Genomic DNA, 13,420 nt, shown 5'->3' on the forward strand with positions numbered 1-13,420 from the left:
CCAAGCTCAGCCTTCAATAGTCAAACTCAAATGACAGTTGTTGAGAGCTACACCTTTAATTTGACTGAAAATAGAAATTGCCTATGTGATGCTTAAAATTAGTTTATTTTGAATTAAAACCGAAAATTAAATTGATTTAAAATTGAATTTATTTGAAATATTCTAAAATCTATAAAATACAGATTTGCTCAAAAGAAATAATTTTTTAATGAATTTTGTTTTTTTTTAACATCAAATGCCACTCAACCTAATTCATAGCGATGCTTGTAGGAAATGTAACGAGCCGGATGCAATGGAAACTCTAGAGCATGTACTGTGTAACTGCCCGGCTCTCTCAAGCACTCGACAAAAATATTTGGGGGCTGTCAGTTTTACCGAACTGGAGCATATACCTGAGGTTTCTGTTAAAATCCTAACAAAGTTCGCTAATACAACGCGCATCCTAAGTGATGCACTCAATCGCTAAAATAAGACTCTAATCTGGTATCGCAATGGACCTTAATGATCTACGCGTAGTCTTGTTTGGTCTACCAACATAATCTAATCTAATCTAATCTAATATCAAATGCCATTAAGCATTATTGTATAATTAAATCGAAACCAATTCAAAACACTTTAAAAAATAAAAATTTGTGTTCAGATCCTCTATTAACAATTATATAACGCTATAGTAGATCCACTACTGATATCTTGTTTTTTTTTTTTAATATTGAATAGTAGATCTAGTAGATCCTCTAGTAGATTCTCCACTGATATCTTCATGTACTCATAACATTTGAATGAACCAATGTTATAGTTTATGTTTATGTTGAGCATTTTCCGAGTTAGTGCATCTGGGCAGTTTTACTCTATGATGGCTGGGGGGTTACTCACCTATCTCACTGCCTAATATGAGTATTTCTCATAAACTTCGTGATTATTCAATGATTGATCTAAGATCTGCGTACGGCCCCATGCTGTTAGCGATTACTCCGAGATTAGATAGTGCTAAATAGAGCAACCTGATCAATTTTTCATATATTTTGGCGGGTGAATATATCCTACACAATTAATACAGGCACGATAAATCGTTTATTTGATATCCCTTGCGAAAGTTTTATAAATAGTGAGAGCAACATTGCAAAACCCATAGACAAACAATAGCTAATTAATTTATAACAAATTTGTGATACGTTTCGAATACTTTACTGTAAATACCAATCACATATTCGAAATATTCGTCAGAAAATTGCATTTGAGATAATTTTTATCATGAAAAAACTGTAACTGAAACGCTTCAATTGTGGAACCAAGTTTATGGTGATAAGTTTTTACCTCGTAGTTCATAGATTACATACACTGTTAAAAACAATCGTGGGAAAAAACTGTGCGTAAATTCATAATGGAGTTCATGGATTTAAGCAACTTCAAAACAAAAATTTATCACAGTTTATATGAATATGAGGATTTCTTTTAACTATATAACAACCAGTAAACAAAGTTAGTTCCAGGAATTTTTAAAAAATAGGTTCTTATAGTGAATTCATGTATTGACAATTATATGCATAGGTTACACCAACCACTCCACATATTTGCTATGATGCGATCAATCGGTTTGGATAGATCATTTGACTTGCTTTCAACCGAACACATTTTGACGCGAGAGGATTCTCTTAAGCGATTACTTACATCCATTGCAGGTTGAAGAGCTTCGTTCTTATTACTACGTTACATTGTACTGTTACTGTTTTACTGTCACTTAAAAGCTTCACGTCTTTTCTAGCAGCAATTTTAAACCAATCGGTATATTCATATTCATCAGCATTATTGAAAACAACTCAAATAAGAGGTCTGAATATAGTTTTGGTTCTACCGATAACTCTACAGTAGCACCTAATTGTTTGATTACTGATTATTCAACCAGCTCTGACAATCTACCTATAAAATTAACAACTAACATATTACATAGTTGCATTTGTAATGTCCCTTAATTTTAGCCTTCGTTTCATCAAATTTAGCATCATTTCTCTTAATTTCGTTCTAACCTTAAAACTGGATTATGTATGGAAAAATTAACTCAATTTCGCTGAAACGACGACGAAATTAAGATGTGTCTGAACGTAGCATGTTGTGAGATCATTTTTCTTAATTTCGTTCTAACCTTAAAACTGGATTATGTATGGAAAAAACAACTTAACGAAACGAAACGAAGACGACATTATTATGTGTTTGAGCATAGTATAAGGTCATTTTTCTTAATTTCGTTCTAACCTTAAAACCGAAAATGATATCAAGATTTTTGCGAAATTAAGATGTGGCTGAACATAGTATAATATGGTATATTGAAAGAGTAATTTGATAAAAATCTTAATCAGTAAATTGTTGTGTTAACATTTAGTTGGGGAGCTACAAAATGCATTACCCGGTATATGCAGGAATTCATACACGTGGAACCTCTTAAAATTAATACCAACGAGTGTTCGATTTCATGATTGAGAATATATTTTTAAAATTTATAATCCATTTTATTTGGCAAATATTTGGAATTAATTTTTGTGATACATGAATTTGAATTTTGAATACATATTTGAATATTTGAATATTTAATGCACTTAAAAATAATTTCGAACTGTTTTATGTGTACAATTCGTTTCCTATGTTTATCGTTTCACTTTTTTATTTTAATTTTTATTTTTATTTTGATTTTGATTTTTATTTTGATTTTATTTTAAAGAAAAATTAATAGAAAACTTATTTATTTATGAGAGTATTTGTTTATAAGGTATTAGACAGAATTTTACTAAATATTAAATTTAAAATTTATTTTATAAATCATTTCATGTATGTGGCAAATTCGACACGACAATAGTCGTATAGGAGCTTATTTGTTTGCACATATTTGCAGAATGCATTTGAAAAATGCATCGAGCATAAATTTGCATTTTATATTGAAATTTGAAATTTGAAATGTGAAATATGAAATTTGAAAATTCAAAATAAAGTGTGTAAAAATGAATTTCAATATGGAAGAGCAAATATCAATTGCAATAGAAAAAATTTACAACCAACAACAGCAACTACAACTTATACCTTCACATACTCGTTGCATTTCGCCTCCGCCACTGCCGCCAACGCCGCCTTCCATAAAATTGCAACAAATTTAAGGAGTATTAAAATGAAATGGAGAATATCACAGTGGAGAGTATCAGTGAAGATATTCACTGCATTTCGGGATTTCAGCATTCGAGCGTACTAAGCTTAACGTTTCAATTTATATAAAAAGTGCTTGATGATGCTGTGAGTGCAGGCGTCTTATTTTCGGCAAACAAACAATATTCGCATTATAGCTGCACTCCAATTTTTCCCGAATTATGGAAAATGGGGAAATTGTTAAATAGGAATATGTGCGAAATCGCAAAATGGCGAACTCACCCTTGGCGAAATGGATGAATGGGTGAGTGTGAAAAATTTGTTTGTTGTGAAGCGAAACGCAGAAAGAAAAGATAATACTTCACATTTTGGATTTATTTATGTGCTTTTTAAAAACTTTGAATATTGCACTGCTGCATGCTGCATGCTGCATGCTGAATTCCGGCTGCAACTGGCAAAGTGGCAAAATGGCAAAGTGGCACATAAGGCAAGAGCAAACTGCAGTTTATGCAAGTACGAGTATAATGTGTAATGCAATTTATGTGACTGCAGTTGCAGTGCTGCGAGCAACTGCAAATACTTTTATGCGCGGTGCAGCAAATGCAGCAAATGCAGCAAATTCAGATTTGCATATGGCAATCTCATTATGGAATCAAAAGGCTGCCAGTGTACATGTTTGGTAGTACATCAGATTGTCTGTGCATTTGTAGCAAAAATTCGAATGCATCCAAAATGAATTTGAAAATAAAATAGCAGAAACTGAAGATAAAACAATGATGAACAGTGGTGAACTTTTGGAAAAGTTCAAGCGTTATTAATACGAATAGAAATTATTTACTAACTGAAGGCTTAAGTTCATGTTCACTTAAGAAGAACAATTCTGTACAGATTGACTCTTTATTATCACTGTTATGATTTAGTAAAAAAAACAACCTAAATAAAAAAGAGATAATTTAAATAATTATATAGCTGTGATTTATGCGTTAGCTCCCGAAAATAACACAGCAAATACAATTGTTGTTTACGAAGAAACAACAGAATTGACAGATTTACTTTTAGTGCAATTCTTATTTCCCATTAGTAAGTCTCGAACTAAATATATAATACTTAAGTTTAATTTATAACCCTTTGGGTATTTTAGGATCTCCGGCTATATTTATTTATGTAAATGTATATGTACAGAACAATTTTCTTTTACACACACGTAAGGAAAGTGCTCCTTCATATAGTATATTGCAGGAGAGGCTTAAACCATTTCTACTATCCCAAATAGCAGAAGAGCAAAATAGATTTGTTCCCGCACAAGAGAGGAAATCCTGAACGTCCAGCAAATAATAGAAAAGGCAAGAGAATTCAATATCCCAGTCTACCTTTGTTTTGTGGACTACACTAAAGCGTTCGATTCCGTTATGTGGAATCATTTATGATTGATTCTAGGAAAGTCTGGTGTACCAAATCACCTAGTCAAAGCCTTTAAGATAACAATGCAGCGAAAGTGAATCAAATGACAATTAATATGTTCAAAGCTGAAGCTGACACTAGACAAGGTTGCATTCTTTCACCAATATCGTTTAACGTAAATGCTAAGTATATTATGAGACTTGTACTTGAAAATTAAAATGACAGTATATCTAACATATAGAAGAAACAAGCGGCACTCTCACCTTAATAATGAAGAAATTGACAACCATAAGTCGGCGCTATAGACTAGGTATCAACACTTCAAAAATTAAGGTATCAAAAATTATGATAGTTGACATACAAAACAACCAGCCAAATGTAACTACGATGGCAGACTTCGAGGTAGTAGATAAATTTAATTACTTGCGATCTCTCATAATTAACAGTAGCGGTAGCTCTGAAAAAATTAAATGTCGTATAATAATGGCAAGATCTACAACAAAATTTAATAAAAATTTCGAAAGATAGAATTATAACAAAATCTACAAAGCTCCTTCTTGTAAACGCCTTAGTATTTCCTATAGCTACTTCTGCAGCCAAAACATGGATCATAAAAAAATTACACAGGCAGAAGATTATAGTGTTAAGAATTCCATGGACTGCTCACCAAACCAACGTCTCTGTCAGGCTTATGAAAATGATTTTCAACTCATATACAACTTACTTTGGCCACATAGTGTGGCGATCAGGAACTCTGGAACAACTGGTTGTAGAGGAAAAAGTGAGCGAAAGCATACAATGACAATACAACCAACTGACAATATTTTGTCAATGTAGTAAGTTTAAGGTAAGTAAGGTTTTTCGAAAAATAGTCAACAACAACAATAAAAAATTCATTTTTATATTATTTTAATTAATTGTATTTCTGACTGACCATACAGCTGTTTCGTGTATTGCCAAATACATATCATCCGTGGTCTTGAAAATAATTCTTGTATATGATTATTCGTAAATAATTTTTTGAGACTGCAAGCACCAGAAATCGAACTTGTGCCCTGCCAAAATCGATGCTCAGAGTCAGCGCTTCTTAACCAACTGACCCAAAACCGTACTTGACATTTATTTCGCATATTTTTTTATGAATTTGTTTTATTAACAAATTCACTTGCTAATTCACTATTAGAACGAAATCATAAACCATTATTTGTAGAAGAATTAAATTAATTAATTATATTTTTATTTTTAATTATTAAATTTTAATACTATTCTGTTTGTAGAGGCATTAATTGTTGCATGTTTTATATATTCTATCTTAAGTATAGAACCTAATCTAGAAAGGTGATACTGTGAAAGTCATGCTAATGTTACTCCATGACTCGCACGGGCGCGACCAATATTTTGTGAATATAAGTTGTAATTTAACGGCATTTTTAAGACATAAGTGACTATTAAATCTTATTCTATAAGATAGTAATTTAACTTAATTCCAATTAATATTTTTAAATAATTGAGTAACTACACGACTTTCAATCGAATGCGTTAGCTATGCATGACATGGATGCAACCAGTTTTGCGGGACATTAAGGCAAAATGTCTTTGAAGTCATTTGACTAATTTGTCTTTGAAGACATTTGGATCGAACGGTCTTTAGGCATATATTCATGTCTTTAATGACAAATCGAAGCATTTCCTATTGGGAACTGTCAGAGTATATATAGTGGCACTTTGAATGCACACAATATATACGTACAATCAAACAAATAGATTTTCCAAAGACCAGTGAGTGATGATTATTACTTCGCAATATCCAATCAAAAATGCTATATAGGTATGTATGTTATGGATATGTTTCATGACTGTTGCAAAGACTTCATTTGTATTATTGAAGCGATGTCATCTGTAGGCATCATTTAGGAAAAATTAATTATAATTGTTGTTAAATGAGTGTAGCTTCATTAAATTGTGCAGAGCACATAATTTTGTCATTAAAAGTTTTGCTTATAACTTAAAAAAGAAGGCCTGAAACAAAATAGAAAAAGTTTTATTAGTTTGCTGAAAGTAGGTACATTTGAATTGTTATATCTTCATCTAAATACCAAACTTAATTTGAAAATCACAACGTTATAACATTTTCCTTAAACGATTCTCATTCTCATTCTCATTCTCATTTTCTGTTTCTGTTTCTGTTTTAGTGCTTGTGTTTTTTTTTTTTGTCGTTTTCCTTTTGTACAAAAACTTCTTTGTTTATTTTATTTAATTTTTTTTTTTCATTTTCCTTTTTTTTTTTTTTTGGCGTAAAGTTTTTCAATTAATGTCGCATCGTTAACGTTACGTTACACATCCTCTTGACTTGTGCGACATTTTCCCAGCGTCTTCATTTTCTCAACATCTTCAGTTTCTTAACGTCTCTATTTTCATTTACGTCTCGCCTGCCTCTCATTGAAACGTAAAGAAGACATAACCAAATCTCATTTAAATATAAAAATCTTCATCTAAAAGTTAAAATCAAATTTATAGCTATTTTACCAATAAATCTCTTTGCACTTAAGTATAGAAGAAGTTGCAAAAAAGAAATCTTAAAATCTAAAGAGTGCAAAAAAACAAAAAAAAAACAGTAGAAAAAAGTGTAAAAATTAAAGGAATAACAAGAGAAACTAAAAAAATAAAAAATAATATAGAAAGTGTCGCATTGAAATTAATTTTGCTGTGAAAATCTAAAAGAAAAACTTGAACTTTTTTCGTGAAAACCTTATTGTTCAGAAAGCCACTCTGGGCCAAAAGTACACTAGCAAGGCAAACAGAGACGAACTGTTATGGCAAACACAGCATCAGCATCAGCACCAGCAACAGCAGCAGCAGCAGCAGCAAAACAAACAAACATGGCAACACTCACCCAATTGCAAATGCATTTCCGGCATGGCAACGCGCACCTTAATGGCTGCCAATTTTTTTCCTGGCATCCCTCTACTTCTTTTCTAATATTTTTTCGCAAATTTTGTTTGCCAGTTCGAAGCAGCTTAGAAGTGTTTGAACTATACGTCCTTTGCTTCTTATTATTTTTCTTTATTTTCTAGCGCTCTTTTTTTTTCTTAGCATTATTAGCCTTCTAGAAAATCTTTACTGCATACACTAACATAGCGCTAAGTCTTAAAACTAGCGAAAAGGCCAGGCTAGGCCAGGTCAGGCCAACCAAATCAGCTCAAGCCATTAGAAATCCTTCTCAGACGAACCAACCTAAAACACCCTTAATGGTTGCTTATGTATGTGTGTGTGTGTGTGTTGCTATTATTGCAGTTGCAATTGTACCCACAACACTGCATCATTGTTGGCTGCTTGTGTCATTGTGTCACACTTAGGAAAGTGTTTTCCAAATGCCAACAAACGTTCAAATACGTTTCATTTCCGTTTCTGCTGCGCTTTCAATTGATTTGAAAATTTTCCTTTAATACGTAAAAGTTTGTAAATTTACGTAACTCCTATTCTTTATCCCTGCAGATTACGGTATGTGTGTGTCTGTTTGTCGAAATGTTTTACTGGTTCCAAGTTCCCAGTTCCCAGTTCCCATCCAGTAAAATGTGTAAAACAGTCATAAATTATCGTATTGCACCAGTGAGGTTAAATACGGATTTTGAATTGATTTCGTTACTGCCATTTGTAATTTGGAAAAAGTATATCCGCCTTTGGCTGTTGGCTTCAGCGGTTAAATGTGGTTAAATGTGGTTCAAAATAATCACAAAAATTGAATATTTGCACCTGAGTGAGTGTGTTTAGGGGAAATCCATGAGTTCGCCTTAATATAAGCGCAATGTTTGTCTGTTTGTTTGTCTGCTTTTTTTTATATAATTTTTAAAAAATTAATTCTTTTTACAGTTGTATTAAAAAAAAATAGATAAAGTTAATTAAACCATTTAAACAGTTTTTTTTTTTTTTCAATATTATTATTTATTTACTTTATCAAAAAAATATTAATAATTTTTAATAATAAAATTTTAAAAGAGACAATATTATAGCAAATACACTTTTTTATATTCTATATCGTTGTTGAGGTTATGCAAATAATTTCACTATATTAAATTTGTAATAAAATTGCTTATATAGACTTTTTTTCATTGCCACAAACGGGTAAATAGTTAAAGTTAAGTAAAGTATTTCAGCACTTAAAAAACCACAGCAAAATCATTGCGTGAAAATTTGTTTATTGAAGTGAAAATTCAGCTGCTGACGCCTCTGCCTCTGGCTCTGGATCTGTCGTTGCATTATTGTCCATGCGATACAAACCGCAAATCACTTTGCAATTTTTATTTTTTAACTGAAACTGTAACTGCAATGAACCACATTTCGTATTTTATTTTTACAAATATATGCTTTTTTCTTCATATTTTTTAAACAATTTTATTTTATAATTTCTTCATACGACTGATAAAATCGCAACTAAAATTTTAAATTCTATATCGAAATCTCGTATATACAGTCAAACTTCCATCATACTTCGAACTTCTATAACTCGAATTTGCTAAAACTCGTACTAAATTGAGTGCAAAAAGGTTTGGAGTGCAAATTATAAACCTTTTCCTTGCAAAATGATACTTCAAGAGAATTGTGTTTTAAACATAACTCTTTTATTTCAAGAGAAGTTCCTCTGCCTTTTCGGGCATTTTTATGCTTACTATATACACCCTATCTTTCTCTATTTTCAAACCCTAAAATCCCAACTTTCGCAGACGATACTGCAATTCTTAGTACACATAGAAACTTCAAAATGTCCACTCAGAATATGTCACTTCATCAGTGCCTTGTTGAGGAGTGCTTGGCCAAATGGAGGATAAAAGTAAATGAATCAAAAAATCTACACAAGTTACGCTGAACAACATTTCAATACCCCAAGCAAATGACATATAGTATCTTAGCATTCATCTTGTTAAAAGACTGTCTTGGAGCAAAAACACAGTTAGTAAGAAAACACAATTGAAATTAAAGTTTAACCAGCTCTATTAGCCTATGAACCCAAATAGTAAACTAACTCTCAAAAAGAAAGTCCTACTTTACAACTGTGTCATTAAACCTATATGGACTTATGGAATTAACTTATGGTGCTCAGCTTGCTCCACAAATATTAAAAAGACTCAAAGAGTGCAACACTTCATCGCACGAAAAAAACTATTTTTATTTATTTTTACTAAATGCAACTAACAAGAAAATTAACAACACATTATAATTTAATAAATATCAAATTAACAGAATTTGTAGATAATTCTATTTTCTGTGCGCTCGGCCCTGTGCCCAAAGCCCATTTTAACTTAAACAATAGTCCGTTGTGATAACTTGGATTACCCAGAATCCTTTGATTTTGCGCACTTACAATACTGAAAAACACAAATCTCCCATCATGCCTCTTTTACAAACGCGGCTCTCGTTAGCCTGATCACACAGTCTATCGCTAGTCTAATAGACTATAATTTCGCGCTATAATTCTTTACCTATTCTTCCAATTTACATAGTTCGTGGTTTAGATAAAGCTAGTCTGAAATAAAGAAGAGATGATTTTAGTGGGTCAAAATTTCAATCTGTGGCTTTTGTTGCTTTCCACTACCTACTGCAAAAAAAAAATTAAAAGACTGGAATTCAAATTAAACTGAACCAACCAGACAAGTCTATAAACTTAATGAAGTCCCTAACTCTGCGAGATCGATTTTATCGATTACAAAAGTAGTTTCTTCAAGTGTTGAAGGGAAAGTAGACAAGTGATAAGGTGGCCAATATCCTGTCCATAGGTTTAGATGATAACGATTTTAGCACATCTATAAACAGAAATTGAAGATGTGGATAATAGACTCATTACATCTCTTTTTAAGTCTAATTCCTTTGATAAACTATATTATAATAAATAATACTACTTTACCTAGTATTTATAAAAAAAATTAAATTGCAAAAGTAGATATTTTTTGCTAAAAAGCACAAAATCTATTTGGATCAAAGTTTTTTGAAAAAAATACAAATATTTCAGATTTCCAAAACTTGTCAGTTTTATTTTTAAAGCTTTAAAAACTGATTTGAAATTATAGATTTGTTAAATTTGCAACTGCGTGTCATGTAAGGTCCATTTTGCGTAAAGTCTACGTCCGTAATAAAAAAGTAACTAAAGATGAACTCAAATTTAGTATTTTCCAATAATTTTATCTAAACTAGGGGTTAAGGGTTTATCGTTGAAAATAAATTCAGCTTCCTCTCTGAGTTCATTGAGACTTAAGATCGCCTTTAATTTCTTAGCTTCTATAGCCGCTACCTTCTTTTTGGTTTTCCTCAAGCTACCAACTTGCGTCTTCATTATAATCGCATAATGCTCAAAGTTCTTCATACTCTTTTTACACAAATTCAAGTCATTAAAAATATCAGGGCGCTGTTTTGAACAAGAGAAAGAGAATAAAAATATATATATTTTTATATCGAAAATGAAAAACAAAAAAAGATGTTATATATAAAAATAAATTATTCAATGAATTCATAAACTGACGTTGTGGCTGGACCGCAATTTTGCAATCGTATTCTGAAGCGTGATTATGAACTCTTCCCTTGCGACTGGATTCAGTCCAACTACTTTCCTTGGCTGGACTGAATTCATTTTGAAATTTTGATCCTGAAAACTGAATGGATTACAAAAAAATTTACTGCTTGTTGTTAAATTTAAAATTCAATAATAAATTTTTTTTTTAACTATTTAAATCTAAAAGTTTTGAAATTTTTAATTTTTTTTAGCCTACTCGATTATTATTGAGTTTTATTATTGATAAAACGAAGCTATATTCAATGACCATAAAATATAATAATAACAAAACTATAAAATAAAGATAGTGATTTTATTTTAAATGTACTTACAAACTATTAAAAAAAGTTTATACCTTATGAGAAGGTAAAAAGATATTTCATTTTACAGTACTTCCTTCACTTCGGAAGGTAATTCGGTGGTATATGAAACGATTACTTAGGTACTTGTATGTACCTGAATGTTGAATACCGAATGTTACTGGTCGTGTCGAATAAAAATATTTAATCAAAAAAACTTCCAATATCTGAAAAACTTCCCATATATTTAAATAACACACGACAAAAATTGTTCGTGAACGGAGCAAATCCCAGTAAATGGTTGCATGTCTTTTTTAGAAATATTGATCATGTCGCAACTATACCAATTGAACAAAGTAGAATTGTTATTTCTAAGTAGTATACAACCTCAAATCTTTGTTTGCCGGAAGTCTTCGAATAATTAAGGAAAAACAGCTGTCGAAGTTAAATTTGGCAGGGCACAGGTTCAACCGCTAATACTAGCAGTCTCAAAAAATCAATTACAATTAATTAAATATAGGAAATAATTTAAAGACCGCTGATGATGGGTATTTGGCAATACCCGTAACAGTTGTATGGTCAATCAAAAATTCAATTGGGATATTCATTCTGTCTTGCAAAGTGATTGTAAAATGCACGAAATGCAAGAATGCTGCACTAAAGTTACAAAAGTGCGATAACACCTTTGTTCCAGTATTGCATTATCAAAATGAAACATCAATCTAAAAAGTACGTAATACTTCTTATAGTTTTGTATCACATTTATAACAATTTATATTCAAATTTATATTCAATTTATATTATATTATGTTAACTTACTAAAGCATTTTTTTTATAAAAATTCTATTATGTATAACTTTATATAATTAACTATGGTCCGACTTTAATATTTGATATTCTTATGGACTTCCCGCAAAAATACTCTTAGTTCAACTTAGCTTAGCCTTTCTCCTCTCTTCTTATGTTTTTCTTCATCTCTAATCTTTTCATTACCTTATCTACCCTATTAAACTACTTTATCTACATATATGTAAGATAATCTTTAAATATAAATGCTATGTTATATTTAATAAGAATCATAATCTTTAATTACAAATATTAATAAGTATTCGCATGCTTAACGAGGTGTAGCTTATCTTCTGCTTTCAACTGTCACACACGACCGCTTAACTCTAACGTCTTACTACGACTGACTCTCTCCCATTACCCACGTAACCAACCAAAGTCCAACAACATGCAGGATTGCCAGTTATGTTCTTCACACACATATATATATATATATATATATATATACTGCTACTTTTGTTCCACCCTATTAACGTGGTCGTTCGCGATCACTGGATCCTGATAATTAATATAAATAGTTAACTTAAGTTTAGTGTTACCGTTTATTATAGTCTGTATTTTTGTCAAACACAAACACACTTTTCCCTACTAACAACAACATATATCAAAAACTTGTTTTCTAACTAAACTGACATTCCTAGAAATTATATCACCTATTTTATTTTACTAAAAAAAAATATTAATGAAACAGCATCCAAGTCTTGAAGCTCATTTTTGATTATTCTCCTATTAATTTTTTTCTATACATATTATAAATAAAAATTTTATAGTTTTTATTTAATTAATTTAGTTAATGGATTCGTGGAGTAGATAGGGTATAGGTTCCTTCTTTATAATACTTCCAACTTCCCTACCTTATTTATGTGTTTGTATGTATAATGTAGATGAGTGCTATCCAGACCAGATGCCCTCACAAGCCAAAACAAATCACTATAAAAATTGTCGGGCCGTAGAAACAAATACATACGTTCATAGTTCATAGCTGAAAAAAAAAAAAAATACGGTTATAATGTTAAATTTAGTTAGTAGATTTTTAGTAGACTTAAATTGTAGTAGATTAAAAATATGTCGCGGGCCGCACAAACATTAGCCACATGTGGTCCCTATTAGCATTTGGCCCACGGACCTTACTTTGGACAGCTCTGATGTAGATTATAGCATTAACCATTTTAACGTACCTACTATTACAAAGTGAACTTCACTT

The 13,420-nt window shown here is 31.1% G+C and overlaps 1 protein-coding gene across 1 annotated transcript; it reads right to left on the bottom strand.

Annotated features, from left to right (window-relative positions):
• Nucleotides 1–10,557: 10,557 nt before the first annotated feature.
• Nucleotides 10,558–11,199, bottom strand: LOC119689779. Its single transcript, XM_038104681.1, has 2 exons — nt 11,042–11,199; nt 10,558–10,927 (listed from the first exon to the last, which is right to left on the bottom strand). The coding sequence occupies exons 1-2, from the start codon at nt 11,147–11,149 to the stop codon at nt 10,685–10,687; spliced, it is 351 nt and encodes a 116-aa protein (XP_037960609.1). The 5' UTR covers nt 11,150–11,199; the 3' UTR covers nt 10,558–10,684.
• Nucleotides 11,200–13,420: the final 2,221 nt, after the last annotated feature.

This window comes from Teleopsis dalmanni, chromosome X (genome assembly GCF_002237135.1).
Source record: "Teleopsis dalmanni isolate 2A chromosome X, ASM223713v2, whole genome shotgun sequence".
Taxonomy (NCBI): Eukaryota; Metazoa; Arthropoda; class Insecta; order Diptera; family Diopsidae; genus Teleopsis; species Teleopsis dalmanni.